The 19,893-nt window shown below is 47.3% G+C and overlaps 1 protein-coding gene across 5 annotated transcripts in view; it reads right to left on the bottom strand.

Annotated features, from left to right (window-relative positions):
* Positions 1-538: 538 nt before the first annotated feature.
* LOC115094950 (dual specificity protein phosphatase 22-A-like) overlaps positions 539-19,893 on the bottom strand; it is a 68,017-nt gene continuing 48,662 nt past the window's right edge. For 4 of the 5 annotated variants that reach the window (XM_029608063.1, XM_029608065.1, XM_029608067.1 and 1 more), the window contains 3 exons: positions 8,616-8,690; positions 7,931-8,102; positions 539-1,974 (listed from right to left, as the gene is read on the bottom strand). In XM_029608063.1, the coding sequence (XP_029463923.1) occupies positions 1,777-1,974; positions 7,931-8,102; positions 8,616-8,690 (445 nt within the window). In that variant the 3' untranslated portion in view covers positions 539-1,776. The remainder of the gene's footprint in view (positions 1,975-7,930; positions 8,103-8,615; positions 8,691-19,893) is intronic. The other variant, XM_029608064.1, reaches the window with a different exon arrangement.

Raw genomic sequence — 19,893 nt, 5'->3', positions numbered from 1 at the left:
CAGGAATCAGATTTTATCCTGGATGAGCCAGGGCTTCATCCCTAAAGAAGAGTTTGATTAAAAAAAAGTTTCCTCCTTTGATAAAGACGTATGATCCAAAGATCTGAGGGGCTTACTAAGAGCCTGTGGACCTGCAGGAGTTCCGCACATACACTCACACACACACACACTCTCTCACACACTCACTCACACACATACTCACACACACACTCACTCACACACACACACTCACACACACGCTCACACACACACACACACACGCTCATACACACGCTCACACACACACACACGCTCACACACACACTCACACACACACACGCACTCACACACACACGCTCACACACACACACACACGCTCACACACTCACACTCATACTCACACTCACTCACACACGCGCGCATGCTGATGATATAATATCAGTGTTGATGAATTTGGCAATGGACAATGCAGTAGTAAATGATATTACACTGATAGCTGCAGAACTGATCAGTATCAGTTATCCTGGGAAACTTGGAGCCTACTTAAAACACCTGTCAATGAACAGCATCTGGCAGTCACATTATTTTCCAACTTCTTTACATTGTACTGTATTACACTTAGCACAGACTATCTAGATGCAAAGTGAGAGATAAGGCCACTTATTCATAAGCGTACCGCTGAATTGGAGAGGTAAGCCCTGGACTATTAAGTGAGTAACCTTTGTTCAGGTTCGGCCTAGACAAAATGGCTTAGGAAAGGTCCACTCCTGTGATGCTTTGCTTTAACGGACCTAAGGGCTTGGCCAAGCCCACCCCACCCTCCCCTCCTATTCCCTATTTTAGAACAATAAGCAAACAAGACCTTGATCGGGTGCAACCTCATGGCAGCGTGTGGTATCGTCTAGCGCTGGGAACCTCCACTGGTAGTGCAGGAGGAAACCCATCCCCGTAGGCAGAAACTGCAGGAAATCCGTAGGGATAAAACCATACCTTGCCCATGGAAATGGCTCGCTATATGCAGGCGGGTGAAGTGATGCACATATGTCCCGTATGCGCAGACGTTTACCGGCACGGAATGGAGGTGTTCCTGAGGGGGCGGGGTTTGGGGAAGTCATTTGCATTTCTGCGCATATTTTCCCCATCTTCAGAGGCATGCACGTAAGGCTTTGTGAAACATTTCCATGCCCTCCGCGGCAGGTGTAATCATCCCGTGCGGGCAAACTGCCGGGACGATCTGCAAAGCGGACTCAAGACACGCACGTTTGTTTTCCAAATGAGTGCGACTTGCGTGCACGTTTGCTGGCCAATTTATAGCAGCTGTGACAAAATGACCCTCACCCTCGGGCTGAGTATTTATTAATTAGTTAGTTGGTTATTTAAACAGTCCTATATTCCTCTCCTTCCATTCTGTATTTCACTGCTTACCAGCAGTTCTGTGCTTCCATTTCTTTAGCCAAATCGCAAAGAGAAACTGCCCCAAGCAATTCCTCTTTGAGACTTAGCTAAAGGCACCCGAGTGCAAAAGTGCCCACAAACTTCGTGTCTGCCATCTGTGCGGCTGCGATTCTTAGGGGAGAGAACTGTGCGTGAAGAATTGAAAATTTGGTTCTGGACTGACACGTGACCAAGTTGTCCCCCACGAACAGTGGCAAATTATAGCCACCTTGTGCAGCATCTCAACCAGAAACGTTTGCAATGCGAGACAGCCAGTGAGATTTCTTGGCACGCCAGGCAGAAAGATGGCAGCTGTCTGCTGCGGGCAGGGAAGAGGAGAGAGGATGGACCGTGCCTTCCTCTCTATCTGCTGGCCCATCTGTCGCCGCTGGAGCCGTAGGCTTTGTAAGGGAGGGAGTAGTCGGCTCGTGGCTGGTTAATGTAGTGATTCCGTGTGCCCAGGAGTTTCTCCTTCTCCTCCTGCTGGGATATCAGCCTGCGCACGTTTTCCTCATCGTTGAATGGGCTCCTGCCGTATTCCAGACGAAGCCACATTCGGTACTGCAAATGAAAAAAAAAAAAAAGAAAGAAAAGATGGTCAATGCAACCATTCGTATACAAAGAGATGACGACTAAAAACAAAAGATGTTAAAAGTCTGCAGGCGCCGATCAAGTGAATGCAGAATTCTACAGACAAAATCAGTTCTGTGCTAAATCAGCCCCCTAGCTCCATAAAGGTAAAAGTGTGGCCAGGGCTAACAGTGTCCCACAAAGCTCAGCTGGAAGCCCAAGCCAAGACATTGTGTGTCCCTCCCCCGTTAATCTTTTATCCCTCCTCGGTAGCCACATTTATTGGTGAATGAGGGACGAGAAATTTACCAAAAAGACCAGAAAGAGCTCAAGGGTTGTGATTGTCGGGTTCTGTACGGGGACCACAGCAGAAGGAGAATGGCTACAAGGGAGCCTCTCTGTCTAACCGCGCAGAGACAATCCAGAACCGCGAGCAGACAGATCCACAAATAGCGTATCCAGCACACCCCCAAGAAAAATGGTGGCGATCCATGCACCCTAAAGATAAGGATCACTCTTTATTGTTTTTTCCATGCATGATAATGCTTATGGCGCCTTGAACGTGTAGGAGCACCTTCCAGTGGTCCACACTGGGTCACAGGAGTCGCCGCACATTGCACTACTGGCCAGGTCACAGGGCAGTCACAGGATGGCAACGTGTAAAACGTCATTTCCTCCTTTCCTAGAACAGCAGCATCAGACAAACGCGGGCTCCTTCTTTTGCTCAGCTGTGGATAAGCACAGGTCGCTTTTGAGAGAACAGCGACCAACAGAAGCAATGCACCCAAATCTGAGGCTCCCCCCTCCCCCCCCCTACAGTCGTTAATCTCTGGTATTCACCTCATTAGTAGTCTCTATTGGCCCTATATGGACCACTGCCGTTGTATAATTTCGTGGTCAGGGGTCACCTGCTCTAAAGCAGGTAAAATCTCTGTTTAAGAAGGATTCAAACTTTCCGCAGGCTGCTGGAAGTGGCAGTCACGCCCTGGCTAATCACTGCCATCTCCAGGTCCCGCTTACTGCAGCCTTCCACCTCTCTCTTCCCAATCCTAGGATGGCCATGAGAGGGGACATCTCCTGTTCAGTGGTGGTGCCAGGTTTGCTAAGGGCGCCATGCTCTCCGCAGGCTGTTGCGAGAGCATCGTTCCAGCGCTCCCTGCTCACCAGCTGCAGACAGTCTGACCAGCAGCAGGACCGGGAGTGGACGGCTGTCTGCTGCTCCCACTCATTCTGAATCTGGGGATTTCCAATTCTGCCACTGTGTGCGCTACAAAAGGATGTTTACCGTGGGTCAATGTGGAAGAATAAAGCAGGGGCAAACATTACTTGTCCTAAGTTACATGACAGGCTTCGTCCTGGGCCCCTGGAAATCCTTCTCAGTTACAGACACACTGTTAGTGGTGGCATTTTGACAGCTTTAATCTGTGCCTAAGCAATAAACAAAGCCCTGAAATTAGAGAGGGAAGTGCAATCATTCTCATGAATGCAACCTGAGAGGATGATATTGCTACTGGGAGACTAATTGAAACACATTAAGCAGATGGTTAAATCTACCTGGTGCTTTCTGCATATTACTGACCAGCGCCACAGTGTCACCATTAGCCTGTCCGATGGCTTCTCGCTCGTTTGCAGCTTTCTCAAGTCATTTTTCTCTCTGGGCTCTCACATGTCTTCCCAGCCTGCGCTGGCTGCTACAGGGCAGCGTTTCTCAAGGGCGGGCAACAACTGATTGTTTTTTTAGTTCAATCTTTTCATTAATTATTTAGCAATGAAAGGCATTCAAAAACACAATGACAAATAACTAAAATAATAAAAACTACATAAAATGCAGAAGAAAATGGATTTCTGCTCAGATAGTTTTCAAAACACAAAGTCATATGTTCATGTACAGGATTCAAGAAAGTCCTTTAAGGATTGCCAAATTGCAGAGGTTTTTTTCTGGTCTGAAATAAGTTAACAGCTACAGCAACTTCAAATCTATAAATCATTCATACAGTATTCCACCAAAAGGTACTTTTTAATAAGCTCACATCTTTCCAGTTGTTAAGTATCATCTGTATTGTAAGTGCAATAAGAATATCCAACAATTTACATTGGTTAGTTGAGAGCCTACCTTGCAATTCATATGACCGCAGGATGACAGTCTTATAGACAATGGGTGAGCGAAGAGAGAAAATTCTGGTTATGAATCCCCGTATTTGAGTCTGAAAAGGCTGAATCTTGATACAATCATATAGCACATGCTGTTGCGCGCCGTCTGCGATTTCACAATGCCGTTATATACTAGATGAGCATAAACCCGCTCTAAATAACTTCACTGGTGTCCATATGGTGCGATGAAGCCAAACATATATATATAGACTGAGTAAGATTCGCTGATTTTTATTCTTTTTTTTGCATTTGCCACAGATGGAATTGACTAAAGCTGAGAAAAAACTGTCAATGCTGTCACACTCAGATCGCCATAAAAAAAAAAAAGGGGGTATTGTGAGGACTCCCGCCATCAGGTGCCTGCAAAGAGCTGCGTCCTTTCTGAACGCAGGGGGCCGACGTAATAAGGCGGCGTGCTCAGCAGGCGGATCCATTTAAACCACAGTACTGCGCACGCTTTTTTTTTTTTTTTTGCGTGCAGCTGATGCAGCAAGGAGTTTTGCGCACACAACAGAGCGTGTGTGTGCAGGTCAGCGGCACATGCAAATCCCATGCTAACGAGGGCTTCGTCTAGCGCTCCCAGTGCAGCGGGGTGCGCAGGCTTTCCCCCTCTTCTCTTAGCGCCGGAAACCGAACTCCTAATTCAAGGCGGGGTGAAGCCTCCAGGGCTGGGCGGAAGCTGGAGTTCGGGATTTGTATGCACACAAAAGGATGTTTTCTGTGCAGCCACAGAGGTTGTGTGCAGAAATCCCGTTTTTATGGGCGCTAATCATTATCTTCGTGCAATCTGTTCCGGTTTGTGCGCATTTTGTAACCCAGCCCCTCCCTTGACGCGTTGGCATAGCGTTGGCTTACTGCACCGGGAGTGCAAAAAAATGGTTAATGTGTTCATTAAGAAACCGTGCGCACGGTTTTCACACTCAGCTTGTTACACTGGGCCCTGAGGCAGGGGACGGTGCGCAGGCCTCGTCTCAAGACGTCGGCGCTCTGGACTTATTGCAGAGCTCGTGGGACGTTGTTCCCTTCCGTGGTGCCACTCCAGGGTTTTAACAAATTCCGAGGGCAGCCCTCATGAAACAGAACAGGAACTGCACAGAAGCGCTGGAGGTTTTCATAAAGCAAGAAAGCTCGAAAGATTCACGGGCTAAGAAAAGAATTGCAACAAAACCATAGCCACGGAAGGGGAAAGAAGCGAAAAGGAAACTGCATGCAGAAAGAAGGTTACTGCAGGGCCCCGGGGCCTGAAGGTGTTAATGGGGAAGCAGCGGGAGACAGAGAACCCATCTTAAAACCAAACAGGAACAATTCTAAGAATTAAAGAGGAATCGCCCACGTTCCCAGCGAGAACCGCTGAATCACCAGCACCTCACTCAGCCTGACCCTGGGGACCCAGGCCCGGACTGGGCCAGCCTTGGTGCTGGGATCTTCCTGCCCTCTGCAGCCCCCAAAAAAACAGAACAGGTTTCTGAGAATAAGAAGATCTGGAAAGAGAAATCCTGACTTGAATGTCAAAGTGGGAACAGATCAGGAGCGACACTAAGAAACAGTTCTTCATGGACCGGAGGGGAGGGTGAATGCCTGGAAAACAGTCTCCCGGGGGTGGGGGGGCCAATGGCGGCGTCAAAAGCAGGAAGAGATGTTTAAGAAATAAAAAAAAATATCCCGGGATAAGCACAGAGGATCCCCCTGCTGGTCATGGCGCTACGGTCCCTCCATCTCCAGGGAGTTCTGAGAAACAGAAGCTGAAGCGCCAACAACCCCCACCTGAAAGGAACCGCACTGGCCCGAGCATGGAGAAGTCCAGCTCTGCCGATTCTTGCCTCGGTGCACCGCTCTCCCTTGCTGGTTCTCGGTCCTCAGAGGGAAAAGTCATTGTCTCTCCTTTTTTCTTACTTTTTTTTTGGGGGGGGGAGGGGCTGGAGGGTTCACACGTGCCGACAATTTCTCTCTCCCACTCCAGCCACTGCCGCAAAACAAATCAAGCTATAAAAATACCATAACGTTAGCTTTGCTCACCCGGACGCCATACTGATTGTCACCAGAACTCTGTGCTAATAATATCATTCCATTTCTTAACAATCCCCAGAACAGGGCCGGCCCAGTGGCAGCGCTGCTCAGCTGCCAGGCAGGAGATCTGGGTTCAATTCATGGCCAGCCAGGCCTGGAGATGCTGCAGGTGCTCATTAATGGAGCTCCACTATGGCTTTCCTCTAAAGCACAGGCTGCCAAGCATCATGGGAAATGTAGTTCAGCTTCATTCATGAATGGTGCCTCCGTTTAGGTTCTCCCTATTCACTGATGTTATAACGATCTAAGACTCCATCTCCAGGCCAACTCTGCAGGGCACGGTTTTACAGAAATCTGCATGGCAAAATTCATTCGGTCACAAGGGTTTGCCTTCAGTTTCCCCAGGACTTTCATTCATCAGCAGGGCTGTCTTGTGATGGTTTGTTTTGCTTTAAGGAGCACTGCCTCGCTCCCTCGTGTTACTTCCACATTTCCAGTCAGTGTGATGTAACTATGGTCTTTCTCACGACCTTCCCCATTTGTCCTATTCAAGTTAGCTTTCTGAAAACCCTTCTTCGGCCTGGTTTGCTTCCAGTTTTGCTCTGTTTTCTTTGCCTCTTCTCCTCTCGTTGCCAGGTTCAGCTGCAGATGTCACTGCACTGTATGTGGAAGAAAGGGGGGGGAATTGATTTTACAGGGATAACTCACCGCACTAACATTTGCCCCCTTTCAGCTTTTGAATATTTCGCCTGGCAGGATACAGGCCCAGCCGGCTGCACGCTTATTTCTGGGTCAGAAGTTCAGTTCTCACAGTGGTCTCGGTAAGGCGGTGCGATGCACCGTTGGGGATGTTGGAGAAGTCAAACTAAAGACTAAGCGGGCACTGGACATGCCAGTGTTTATTAAACAATGGTCTGGCTGCAAGCTGGCACCTTCCAGCCAGGGCGCCTTGCCTAGGCAAAGCTATTAGCCAGCTTATCCTGCTGAAACGAACACCAAGCCAGGAAACAGAGCAAGCTGAGATTTTGGAAGCCTCCCCTCCTTGCCTCTGGCGTTTACTGCTCTCGATATTTAAATGCAAACCTGTGTTAAATTAAAAGAAAAGAAAAAGAAAGAAGACCCCCCCCCCCTCAAGCGAGCAAGCTCCCTGCAGTCTAAAACCGTCCCTTTTGTGTTTAGTTTGGCGTTGGCTGTCCGTGGAGGGGAAGCCCTGTGGGGGATATCCATGCGTCATTTTGCAATAGTTCACCAAATCTCGCAAGCAGCAAATGTCAGACTGCTCAGCGTATGACCATCTCACGACTTCTGCAAACAAGTGTGTGACTTTAGGAGTCATGGCTGCCCACTACCAAGCATTATCATGCACCCACACGAGGGAGGGCAGCTGCAACCTTTGGCTATCACCCACCACATGAGGCCGGGCAACTCTCCCCCACGCATACAACTGTGGACGGCCGGGGCTGGCTACATCCTGCCTGAAGCTAGCTCTGGATTTCAGTCAGATATTATCATCAAACGATGGCACAGGCTCTAGATTTACCACCATCACTTTCAAAATGAAATTGCTCTCAATGCGATCCCAAGGGAAACCTCCGAGGCTGGGTTTTCAGGATATACGCAATGAATATAGCTTTGCATGTGCTGCCTCCATTCTGTGCAAATCTATTGCATGCATATTCCTTGGGAATATCCTGTTACACCAGACTCTGCAGGGGGGGTTACTCCAGGAGCAGGCTGAGAACAGGCAGACAGCCCATGCCCACAATGCTGTTTCAGAAAGGGGGGATACCTCCTTGAGTAAGGTCATCTCATATTCCTGCAGCTGCTGCTGGAAGCCCAGGTTGGGGAACACGTAGGACCTTACAGCCTTCACCGCCGACAGGCACTCCTCCCATCCGAAGCCGGTCACCGTCATCAGGTAAGCCACCAGGATGGTGGTACTGCGGGAGATCCCAGCCAGGCTAGGGACAAAGAAAGGAGCACACAAAGCCATGTAAGCAGGCAGGTCCTACGAGACACCAGACGACCAGTCCAGACTCACACAAAACAAAGACCTCATGTTACATTAGTCTGAATTAAGAACGCATGGAAATCCTGCGCATACTTTTCCTTCAGAATGATAGCCCCTGCTCCTTCCCCCTGAACTCTGCCTCCACATTCTCCTCGGCCCTGGGCAGACTGAGGAACAGAAGAGCCGAGCCGGGAATCAGACCCAGGTCCCACTGAGCAGAGCCTTTTTTCTGCAGTTTAATTCTCACAACTAAGCCAAAGGACTCAATTAAGCCAGCCTATGGCCCCGGACACACTTGTCGTATTAGTTTGATAGATTTATGAGATTGCTTCCTGCCTGCTGTAGTGTACCAGGAGCACCTCACCCTGTGCCTGCTAGGTTTGCCCCCCCCCCCGTGTCTCACCTACGCCCGAGGGGCTCTGTTCTGAGACAAAACTGGCAGGAATTAGCACAGCACACTGACCAGTGAATAAGGCATCCTCCTCCCTGAAGTCTGCATGCATGGATGAAGCCAACGCACTCCTTAAAATGCTGTATCCTACGAGGAAGCAGAGCAGAGGTGTAACTCATCCACTCCTGCAGCAGCACTTCATTTCAGCAAGAACCAGATTGCTATCGCTGCCTCCGTACCATCCGGGGTCCCCCAGTATCTCTGCCTGTCTGCCCTGAGGCCTCACCCCCTGGAATTCCTTCTGCTGTGAAGGATCCGTTTGGGATCGATGGGTAGGATCAACAATGTTTGAATAGTTTGTTTCTCTTTTTTTTAACTCTTTATTTAATTGGTTGTGCACACAGAATGAAAAAGGAAATAAAAAAACTCAACAATTCAAACAAACCTGCCCAGAAGGAAATATTACCTTATGCGTGAATCTCCCTGTCTGTTACAGCAATTTCACGGGAGATTCTTTAGACTCCATCATCACTCGCTTGACGATGCAGACTAAAGCTATTACTCACGAGTAGCGCATTACATCCAATAAGCAGACATCTTTTCGTTCAACAGCATGATCCTTTTCAATAGATGGGTAAACTTCTCCACCAGAGCAATTTCATGCACCTGCCTTTTCCAACCACTCAGGTGGGGGCAGATTTCCATAATAAGGCTATGGTGAACCTTCCCGTGTGCAATAATCGATCCCCTACGCGGCGTTGTAATGAGGGAAGAATATGTTCGTCCCACTTTCCCAAAAAGACACAGTTCCAGCTTTATGTCCAGGGCGACTCCCAGGATTGCATGGCACTCGGTCCGAACCTGCGTCCGAAATGTTTTAACATAAGAACATGTCCACCGTACATGGAGGCAGGGACCTGGCTGACCACAGCCGTGCCAGCAGAGCCCTGAAAAGTCCGATGTAAACTTAGAATGAAGGAGCGGATGCCGCTATGCCCGGTGGAGAAGCTTGACCATTAATTCAGTTCCACGACTACATGCTGAGATCCTATGAGCCTTTTCCCATATTAACTTCCCAGTCCTGAGGGCTCAGCTCAGCTTGGAGATCCGAAAGGTGGATCCCGCTCCAACTGACATTTCTGTGGTGCTAATAGGGAAATACGTCTCCAAGGCATGTCCCTCTTGTACTGATATCCTCTCCACTGGGCCAGGTATCCCCTTCTATTCATCCACCAAACTCTTATCAAAGGCTTCCCACTGGCTTTCAAACCTCAGATTCCTCTCAAAGATCTTGAAAAAGATTTAAGCCGTGTAACTACCTTCCTCCCACAACTGCCCCCCCAAAAACCTTTAATCCCGCTCTCCGCCATTCAGCTGCAATCCCTGTACAACACTGGCGCTGCCACTCTAAGATCAGCTCGTGGCGGGGCGGGCACAGACAGCGACTGCGTGGGCCACTCCATCGTTTTACCCTCGGCCCTCCAGATTTTCTGGGTAGGGGAGATTCGCCTCCCTGGCTTTCCTTGCTCCAATTAGAAGAATAATTTGCTTTTCTATTGTGCAGTGGTCTACCGATTTCCAGCTTTATTTTTACATAACTGTTTGGCATGGACCAGGAAGCTTAGCTAAAGAGCAGGGATTCATCTGCACTAATTTCCGGGCAGCTGCCTGCGGAGTGTCGGAATAGGAATACTTGTTCCTTTTCTTTATCATTTCAGTCTCCTGTGCTCCGTCTTCCACAGTACCGCGGCCATAGCCTATGGTCATGAGAAAACTGCGCCCTCGCCCATTACACAACACATGACACCAGGAGTTGGGAGACTCTGTTCAATGTTTGCACAGCAATGTCCAAGGCCGGTGCAAGGGTATGAGGCGCCCTAGGAAAACCTTACAGCCTTGCATCCCCACCCCAGCACACCCTCCTCACACACAATTAAAAAGTATGCATTTATAATACAGATTTTACATGAAAAAGGATATTCAAAGCACAGTCGTCTGAGGTAAAAATATCACCTACACTATGTATGTTATATTTACATGCACTGCTGAGGTGCCAACCAGAAAACCCTGCAAAAAAGCAAGAGACGCTTGGAATCCTTATGGTATTAGGCCTACGGTAATGTATCTCGAGCATGGGCATGACCTCAGAGAGCCACTCAATCAGCAATAACCTGCCTATGAAAGTTAATACTATAAATATTACACCAGGTTACACCAGGCCTAAAACAGTAATAAACCCCCTGCTATAAACCAAACAGTAATAAACCAAACTGCTATAGATCCCTATAGAAACTACACACTAATGGAATAACTCACTTCAGTCACATATGCAAAACACAGATAGACCCTGAAATACAGAAGAAACGGACCAATGCAGTAAAGTGCACTCAGGCTGAGCGCACTGTTAGCCCCCATTTGGCCACGCGTTTTTACGCGCTATTTTTATCCCTTATACAGTAAGGGGTAATAGCACATGAAAAATATGCAGCCAACCCCCCCGAAATTAATAGCGCCCACAACATGCAAATGCATATTGATGGGCCTATTAGTCATTCCCGCGCGATTCAGAAAGTAAAATGTGCGGCGAAGCCACACATTTTACGTTCAGAAATTAACACCTGCCAAAGGCAGGAGTTAATTTCGGCCGGCATCAGGAAAGTGTATAGAAAAGCAGAAAAAACTGCTTTTCTGTACACCCTCCGACTTAATATCATAGTGATATTAAGTTGGAGACCCCAAAAATAAAAAAAAATTAAAAATTAAAACTCTGCCCGTGGCCCACGGGTTGGAAGACGGACGCTCAATTTTGCCAGCGTCCATTTTCCGAACCCGTGGCTGTCAGCGGGTTTGAGAACCGATGCCGGTAAAATTGAGCACCGGCTGTCAAACCCGCTGACAGCTGCCGCTTCTGTCAAAAAGGAGGCGCTAAGGACGCGCTAGTGTCCCTAGCGCCTCCTTTTACTGTGGGCCCTAATTTGCATACGGGCCGATACTGAATTGCGCGCCCAGGACACTGGCCTGTGCGTGCGTCAGGAGAGCGGGCACTCGCTGGCTCTCCCATGACTTTTACTGTATCGGCCCGAAAGAGACCATACAGTATAAACAGAAATGTACAGACAAAAACTGAACTGGAAACTGCAACAAGCCAAATTCTGTATGCAGGGCAACAATGTAAAAAACAGAAACATTACCATTCCTCATAAAACAAAATTAGTAAAACCATACCAATAAAAAGAATAATTCAAAAAAATTAATGAATAGATTAACATTCAATAATTAAAAACTCACATAAAAATTTTCCAAACAGCAATACAATATTTCAAATAACACATCAAATAATACCCAATAATTAGAACTAATAAGGATTTTAAAAAATCATCCATTATCCATATCTAGGAACTTTTGATTTCCAGAAACCCTAAAACTGTCATGGATTAGCAGGCAGAGAGGGTGTGGGGTCAATCTGCCACACAATGCTCGCTCTCTTTCTCTCCCACATGAATACACACATGCATGCTTTCCATCTCTCTCTCCCCCACACACGTGCACTCTCTCTCCCCCACACACATACACACCTGCTCTCTCATTCTCCCACACACGTGCTCTCTCTTCCCCATACACATATGCTCTCTCTCTCTTTCTCCCCCACACACGTGCTCTCTCTCTCCCTTATACACACATACACACCTGCTCTCTCATTCTCCCACACACGTGCTCTCTCTTCCCCATACACATATGCTCTCTCTCTCTTTCTCCCCCACACACATGCTCTCTCTCCCTTATACACACATACACACCTGCTCTCTCATTCTCCCACACACATGCTCTCTCTCTCACTCTTCCACACATTTGCTCCCCTTCCCCCCTTCCCCCCACTCCCCATCAGTCTTGGTCCCCTCTCCTCTCCAAGACACTCCACTCCCCAGGAGTCTTAATCTCCAGCCCCCCTCTCCCCTCCCAGACCCCCTACTCCCCAGCAGTCTTGCTGAACAGGCCCTCCCTCCCAGACCTCCACTTCCCAGCTGTCTTGCTCCCCAGCTTTCTTTCCCCTCCCAGCCCCTCTACTCCCCAGAAATCTTGTTCCCCAATTGTTCCTGAATGCTGCTCACCCCCGTGGGGTGCTACCATGACCCCCTCATTCACCTCCCTGCTCCTGAAGAATGGAAGGATCTCAGCCTTGCAGCGCGGGCTGCTTCCTCCCTCCCTCCCGACTGCCGGTGCCTGAATGACGTCCTCAGGTGGAGGAAGCAGCCCGCGCTGCAAGGCTGAGATCCTTCCATTCTTCAGGAGCAGGGAGGTGAATGAGGGGATCGCGGTAGCACCCCGCGGGGGTGAGCAGCATGCACCCACTTCCTCTACGCTGATGATATTCAACTTCTAATTCCTATCCAAAATTCAATCGAAGACACCTACAAGAAAACCTCGGCTCTACTTATCTCAATTGAACATCTCCTAAATTCTCTGAAGCTCATAATAAACATCGACAAAACTGAAATAATACTCATGGACAAAAAATCCAATCCAACTCCGCCACCCCTGCCTTTACTTGACAAACAAATGAACTCTATAATCCCCACCACCCACACCAGGAACCTCGGAATTATCATCGACAAAGAACTTTCATTCAAGAACCACATATCAAATAAAACTAAAGAAGGATATCACAGACTTCTAACCCTAAGACACTTAAAACCGTTTCTTAACCCTTATGATTTCAGAACTGTCTTACAACTACTCATTTTCTCCACCTTCGACTACTGCAACTCCTTACTAATTGGAATACCTTCTTCAAACCTCAAACCGCTCCAGATTCTGCAGAACTCAGCAGCCAGAGCTCTGACTGGAACAAAGAGAAATGAACACATAACGCCCATATTGATCTCACTTCATTGGCTCCCAATTAAAGCACGCATCGAACACAAATCAATGACCATCATTCATAAAATTCTAAACAATGATCATCAAGGACTAAATGGCTTAAACATAACCCCCCAGAATCCTCAAAGAAACCTACGTTCAAACAACTCAGGATGCTTAAACATCCCCCCCATCAGAGATGCGCATCTAACAGCAACAAGAGAAAGAGCCTTTTCCATTGTCTCCCCTAAATTTTGGAACTCCCTACCTAAAGATCTGAGAACCCAACCCAACCTGAAAACATTCAAAAAAGACCTAAAAACATTGCTGTTCCGCAAATTCTACACTGACCTTCATACTTCTGAACATCCTAACTTCCAATCGAACTTTCATCCAAAAACCTCAAAATAACTTCTCTCCAACCAGAACAAACAATCCCTCCTCCTCCCACATGATGATACTTTCTGGATTTGAAATGTTTAACCTCTGTTTAATATGCACATTGTTCTACTTTTGCACAATTGTTAAAAGAGTTACAATTTAACTCAACAAATAAATAAATAAATTCAGGAAATCATGCACCGTCCCACTGCTACCAATGGGGCTTCTTCTGTGTTTTAGCTGCACCCCTATTCCGATGCCTATGAGTCGAAAACCAGCGCGGCTCCGCCAGAATCATCAGCGTGGCTGGTGGGCCGTGCTGCTTCTCCAGTTACTGAGGCCCCTCATGGCGATGACGCTATGGTGCTTTTTTGGGAGTGGCACCTATGGCCATGGCACACCACAGCTCTGCACCGTACAGCATTCAATTGACTTAACTTGCAAAAACCCTTTTGTTTGCTGTAACAATTAATTGCTGTATTGCTTGTGAAATTGCTTTTTTTGTTAACACTACATGCTCCTGTGCTTTGCTTGGCATCATGCACCCAGATGCTGCCATGCGGCTTTAAGAAGGGCTGCACTTCCTGCCCAGTTTCTTGCCTGCTGACAGCCAGCTGCCTCTTTTACAGGTCCTCATGCTTAGCTTAGAAGCCCAGAGCTCGCAGCTGCGATTCAGGCCAGCTCTGCTTTACTGACTCTGTCACGCTGTCGACTGCTCCAGAGCGGCACAGGTGAGCAGAGCTGGAACTAGGAGTGGGGGGGGAGGGGGTAGTTTTTGGATGCTGGACCACACACAGGTGCACAAATTCAATTTCTCTTCCACGCTTCTTGAAACTTGGGGAATGGACTCTCACGGAGACAGCACTCCCACGCTGACCGACGTTCCAAAAAGCTTTTGCTTTATTTACAGAACGCACACAGCAACTAAACAGTCAGGTGTTTCCAGCTCATTTCGGCTGTATAGAAGACTTGTAATAGCAGAACACGAAAAGACACACGTCGTTTGTACAAGCGACTCACAGTGCGACTCACAGTGCAGCAGCTCCCCGAACCAGAACCTTCTCTCTCAGCAGTCTCTCTCTCTCTCAGGCTCCTTGTTAGCTGTCTCATCTCCTCCGCACAAGACATACAGCAAATCGCAAGATTTAAAGCCACACAATACCATAATTTTAAATTAAATGTTTCTGCTAATGGAGAACTATGTGTTAGTAGTAACAAAAAGTTGCTTTATTAGCACCCCCTTGTTGGGAGCACAGGGGTTCCAGCTTCCACTGCACACAGAGGTTAAAAGGGCTTTACCACATCACCATCACCACCACCTATAAAGTATTCCAGCACCCCAGCTTCCTCGGGCATCATCCACCGGATGAAAGCCATCCCAAGCCAATCGGAACACACCGACTGGTGTGGAGTTAAATGCTGCTTGGGAGGGTGAATGCTAGTTTTGCCATCTCATTCATGCAGCACATTATACAACGTCGCCCAATGGGATAAACAGGTGCATGATATTATTGTGCTGGAAAAAGTCACATCTACTTTACAGAAGACTAGTATGTACGAAATAGTATGAGGGCCTTACTGGAAGTACAAGGAGATGAGAAGGTAAGGTTGATGGTATTAAGTGGGCTACGGGAATGAACTGAGGGAACGGGGGAGGAAGTTATGGTTAGCTGTATCTCGATGGTTTGTGTAACTGATGCATATACGAGATCTTGGCACTGAACGTGTTGAGAGCTGCATTATTCTGCATTTGTGTGTCTTATAAATAAAGTGATTTAAAAAAAATATATATATATCTTCGTTTTGCAAAAGAAAAGACCAATCAATATCTACATGCTTCCCCTATGTAAATTGCTATCTGATCTAGGAAATACCTTCTACCTGTACGCCGATGACATTCAGTGCTACATACCATGCACCTTCTCCATTGAAAATACAATACATACATGAAGGCTATACAACATGAACTATTCAAGCTTAAACTAACTCTAAACACAAAAAAACTGAAATCATTCTAACAAGAAACCCACCTATAGCGACTCCACAGACTCTAGACCTGGGCAACTTCAACTTCTCATCAATCTGTATTCTTCAGACCATGAATGGGACTTAGGAATACAGATTGACGAGAACCTAACAATGGAAAGGCATGTGAATAAATTAATCAAATCAGGCTATGCTAAACCGCGTGTACTTCATAGACTGAAGCCACTGCTGACTCAGGCAGACTTCCACACAGTCCTGCAAACCCTCATTTTTTCAAACCTAGACTACTGCAACTCACTTCTACTCAGAGTACCTAACTGTCTTCCACAAAAAACTACAACTATTACAAAATGTCGCAGCTAGACTCTTAACAGGATCCAGAAAATCTGATCACATCTCGCAATCACCGATAGCGTTTCATTGGCTACCTGTGCGATCCCGAATCCATTACAAGGTCCTAACCTTAATACATTCTGCCCTCCACTCTAACAACAGTGGTCTGGTTGGGGTAGTGTTATAACCATACAAGCCTCAGAGATCATTAAGATCTCAAAACAAAGGATTACTAACTCTGCCATCATTACAGAATACGCATCTATCAAAAATAAGCAACCGTGTATTCTCCATTGTAGGCCCGAGAGTATGGAACTCTCTATCCAACTCTCATCCTACGAATGACCTTAGAAACAAAGAAATTCAAACGGGACTTAAAAACATGGTTATTTCAGAATGCCTATAACCCAACTTAAACTTTTCTATCTCAATATTTACCCCAACATGGGTAAATTCATTAAGAACCTAACTAGTGAACTCAATACCACGGAACTTTTCAGTCCTCAGTATCACATCATCTCCCAACCCCTCCCAGATAAATAAACCTGAAACTGGAACCTTTTTCTTTTCCACCGCCCTCATATCCCTCAGGTACCTTGAGTTAAAAATGTTAGCTCATCCCTGCCAATCTTCTCACCCCCGATAACACTAGCCAATGCATGCACCCCTGAGAACTTTAGTCATCGTATGTGTCTGTATGTTATAGGAGCACATTAAGTGATTGTATTGTCAATTCATATTATGTACATCATGATGTAAATCGCTGTGATCTTCATTTGAAATGACGGTATATAAAATAAATAAATATGATACGATGCATCTGTTTGTGTACACTGTGCTTCTATGCTGGTCGCAGACGTTCCTTTTTTGCAGTACAGGATGTCTTGTTGCAGTTCTGAGAGAACCCACGGTGCTGTGTGTTTTCTGCCTGTGCTTTCTCTGGATGGAAGCACCGTGGTAGCCAAAACTTCTCGTTGTCATTAAGTTCTGGAAACAAAATGTTGGAAAAGTGGATGGAAGGCAGGTGGGGGAGGCTGAGCCTCTTCCTGTCCGAGTACTTCCAGTGATGCCTTAGACATGCACACGTGCAGCAGTCCTGTATGAAACACGCGATGCATGCAGACAGGGTGCGTGAGGGATTCAAATGAGGGCTGGGGGGGGGAGGGGGAGGTTTAAGAGTTCATGGTGTTGGGAGGGGTCGTGAGATAGCGATATGGGGGCTGGTAAGGGGTATGAAAGCAAAAACAGGCCAGGGGGGAGTGGTTAGGAGATCAAGGGGGAGGGGCTACTGCTACTATTTATCATATCTAAAGCACTACTGGGCACATGCAGCACTGTACAGATTCACATAAGAAACAGGCCCTGCTCTACAGAGCTTGCAGCCTCATCAAGGCAAGCACTCATGACAAACGAGGCTACCAGGGCCAGCGGCAGCATTAGGTGGGGGTGGGCGGTGGCCTAGGGTTCCGGAAGTGGAAGGGGCGGCAGGGTAGCCGGTAAGGGTGGCAGTTTTGAAAGGACGAACGAGATAAGTGGCACGGGTGAGGCACGGAGCTGGAGGGCGTTTTCCATTTTTGGGTAGGTATTTCTTTGAGGAGCTGGGGGTCGTTTGTCGTGTACGATTTGAGAGAGAGAGAGATCACGTGAGGACATCACCGCCTAGGGCGGCTGGACACCCTTCCACCGGCACTGGAGGCTATGGGAAGTGCACTTATTGAGGAGAAGTGCTTGGTATTTAAAAGCAGCTTCAGAAAGGTGAGTGTTTAAAAACCTAGATGTGAATATGGCTAGAGCATGATGCCCGGGCTCAGGACGTCTATTCCAGGCACACGGCATAACAAGGTGGAGAGCACATGGTCGGGAGGTGGCGGTGGAGAAGGGCACAGATAAGGGCAACTTGCTTGATGAGTTCATGAGGAAGGGTGGAGGTAGAGAGAGAGAGAGAGAGAGAGAGAGAGGAGGAGGACAAGATAGGTAATGAGGAGCTGCAGTGTGATTGCATTTACAGGCGAGTAAGAGGAGCGGTCAGGGAGCCAATGGAGAGGAAGGAAGAGCAGGGGTGGTAACGGGGGGGGGGGGGGGGAATGTCCTTGTTCTGTCTTGTCTGCACTCTAGCCCCAGTTTATTTATTTAAAAGCTTTTCTATACCGACGTTCATGAAAAGACATATCGCATCGGTTTACATAGAACCAAAGGTTAGAAATACATCAAACAGGGTAATTTCGAACGGGGTTAACATCAAACAAGAAGGATAGTAAGAAAAAAAAACAAAGATAGAAGTGGTTGAAAACCAGCATATAAACATAAAACCATTGAGTAATGAGCGTTTATAACTGTTGTAGGAAAGTGTCATGTGGCAAAATAGTGTCTGTGAGAGGCATCAGTTTTTAGGGAAATGCTTGTCTGAAAAGCCACATCTTAAGCTTTTTCTTCAACGTCCACTGGCAGGGTTCTTGGCGAAGGACAGTGGGGAGAGCGTTCCATTGTGCGGGACCGGCGGTGGAGAGGGTGTGTTTCCTAAGAGAGGATTGGCAGGAGGTGCATAAAGGGTACCTTTCTATGCTGTTCTGATTGGTCTGGAGGACGTGTGATGTCGAAGCGGGATATTTAGATAAAGAGTGGTCTGCCTGTGAATGGTCTTGTGTATCAACGTTAGTACTTTGTGAAGGATTCTGAATTTAATGCCATCTATCCTTCAGAAAGAAACTGAAAACCTGGCTGTTCGCTCAAGCATACGGTTGAAGAAGCCCCTTGCAACCTATATTATCTCCCTCATACCTACCCTTTCCCTATTTCCCCCTCTCCCCCCCCCCCCCCCGTTACCACCCCTGCTCTTCCTTCCTCTGGAAATGTTATGCTAACATCTGCCTAAGATAAATCTCTAGCCAAATTCAGCAACCTTATGTTAATTTTCATCTGTCTCGCTACCGTTTTTTAGTACTCTCCAGTTGTATTAGTTTGAAATCTTTCTTTTATTCCAAAGCCCATATTTATGCTCCCTGTTCAATGTAACTTTACCTTCTATATAGTTGTTAATTGGTTTCCCCTAGTTCCATTGTAAACCAGTACGATAAGACCTCATCTTGAGCATCGGTATATTAAAAGAATTTAAATAAAATAAAAATAAATATATTCGCTATAGTGAAAATTTGCTCATATAAAGTCCTCGCCAGCATAAGGAACCTGCCATCTGGGTCACTACTGGACTTATGGACTTTGAAAGGCAAGGATTTGTGAACCAAACCCCTCCCCCCCTTTTGTCCCACCCATCTCTTTTCAGCTTTTCATGTTCGCTGTCCGTGAGATGCATTTCCTGCAGGAGAACTATTTGGACATTACTGTAAAATAATCTCTTACATTAAGGGAAGCAAACTTCATCTGTGTCCAGGCATTGGCAATAGGCACAGAAACCTATGATACATCCTTGGAGCTTCAGTCACACAAAAAAAAGATCAGCAGTGCCATAATCACAGTGCCTCGAAATATAACAATGAATCCTAAACCCTCATCTCCCCACCCTCCTTCCCCTCCCTCAACCAACCCCCCCACCCATCAAACTGCAAACCCAACCTGCGCCCTTCCACTCTGCTCTCCCACCTAGAATCCAGCTAAACCCGCTGAAAGCCAGCACGCGCAGGAGATAACTCGGGGCACAGACTCTGCTTTGCCATAGCCGAGCCCAATCCCTGAGCTTACTCGTACTGCAACCTGATCGCACGGGCGCCCTCCCCCGTAATCCCACGCACGGCCCTACGTGTCCAAAGACCCCCCACTTCGGACATAAAGAAGAAAA

Source organism: Rhinatrema bivittatum, chromosome 7 (genome assembly GCF_901001135.1).
Source record: "Rhinatrema bivittatum chromosome 7, aRhiBiv1.1, whole genome shotgun sequence".
NCBI lineage: Eukaryota > Metazoa > Chordata > Amphibia > Gymnophiona > Rhinatrematidae > Rhinatrema > Rhinatrema bivittatum.
The sequence above is the reverse complement of the archived record's forward strand: the minus strand, read 5'-3'. Positions and strand labels throughout refer to the sequence as shown.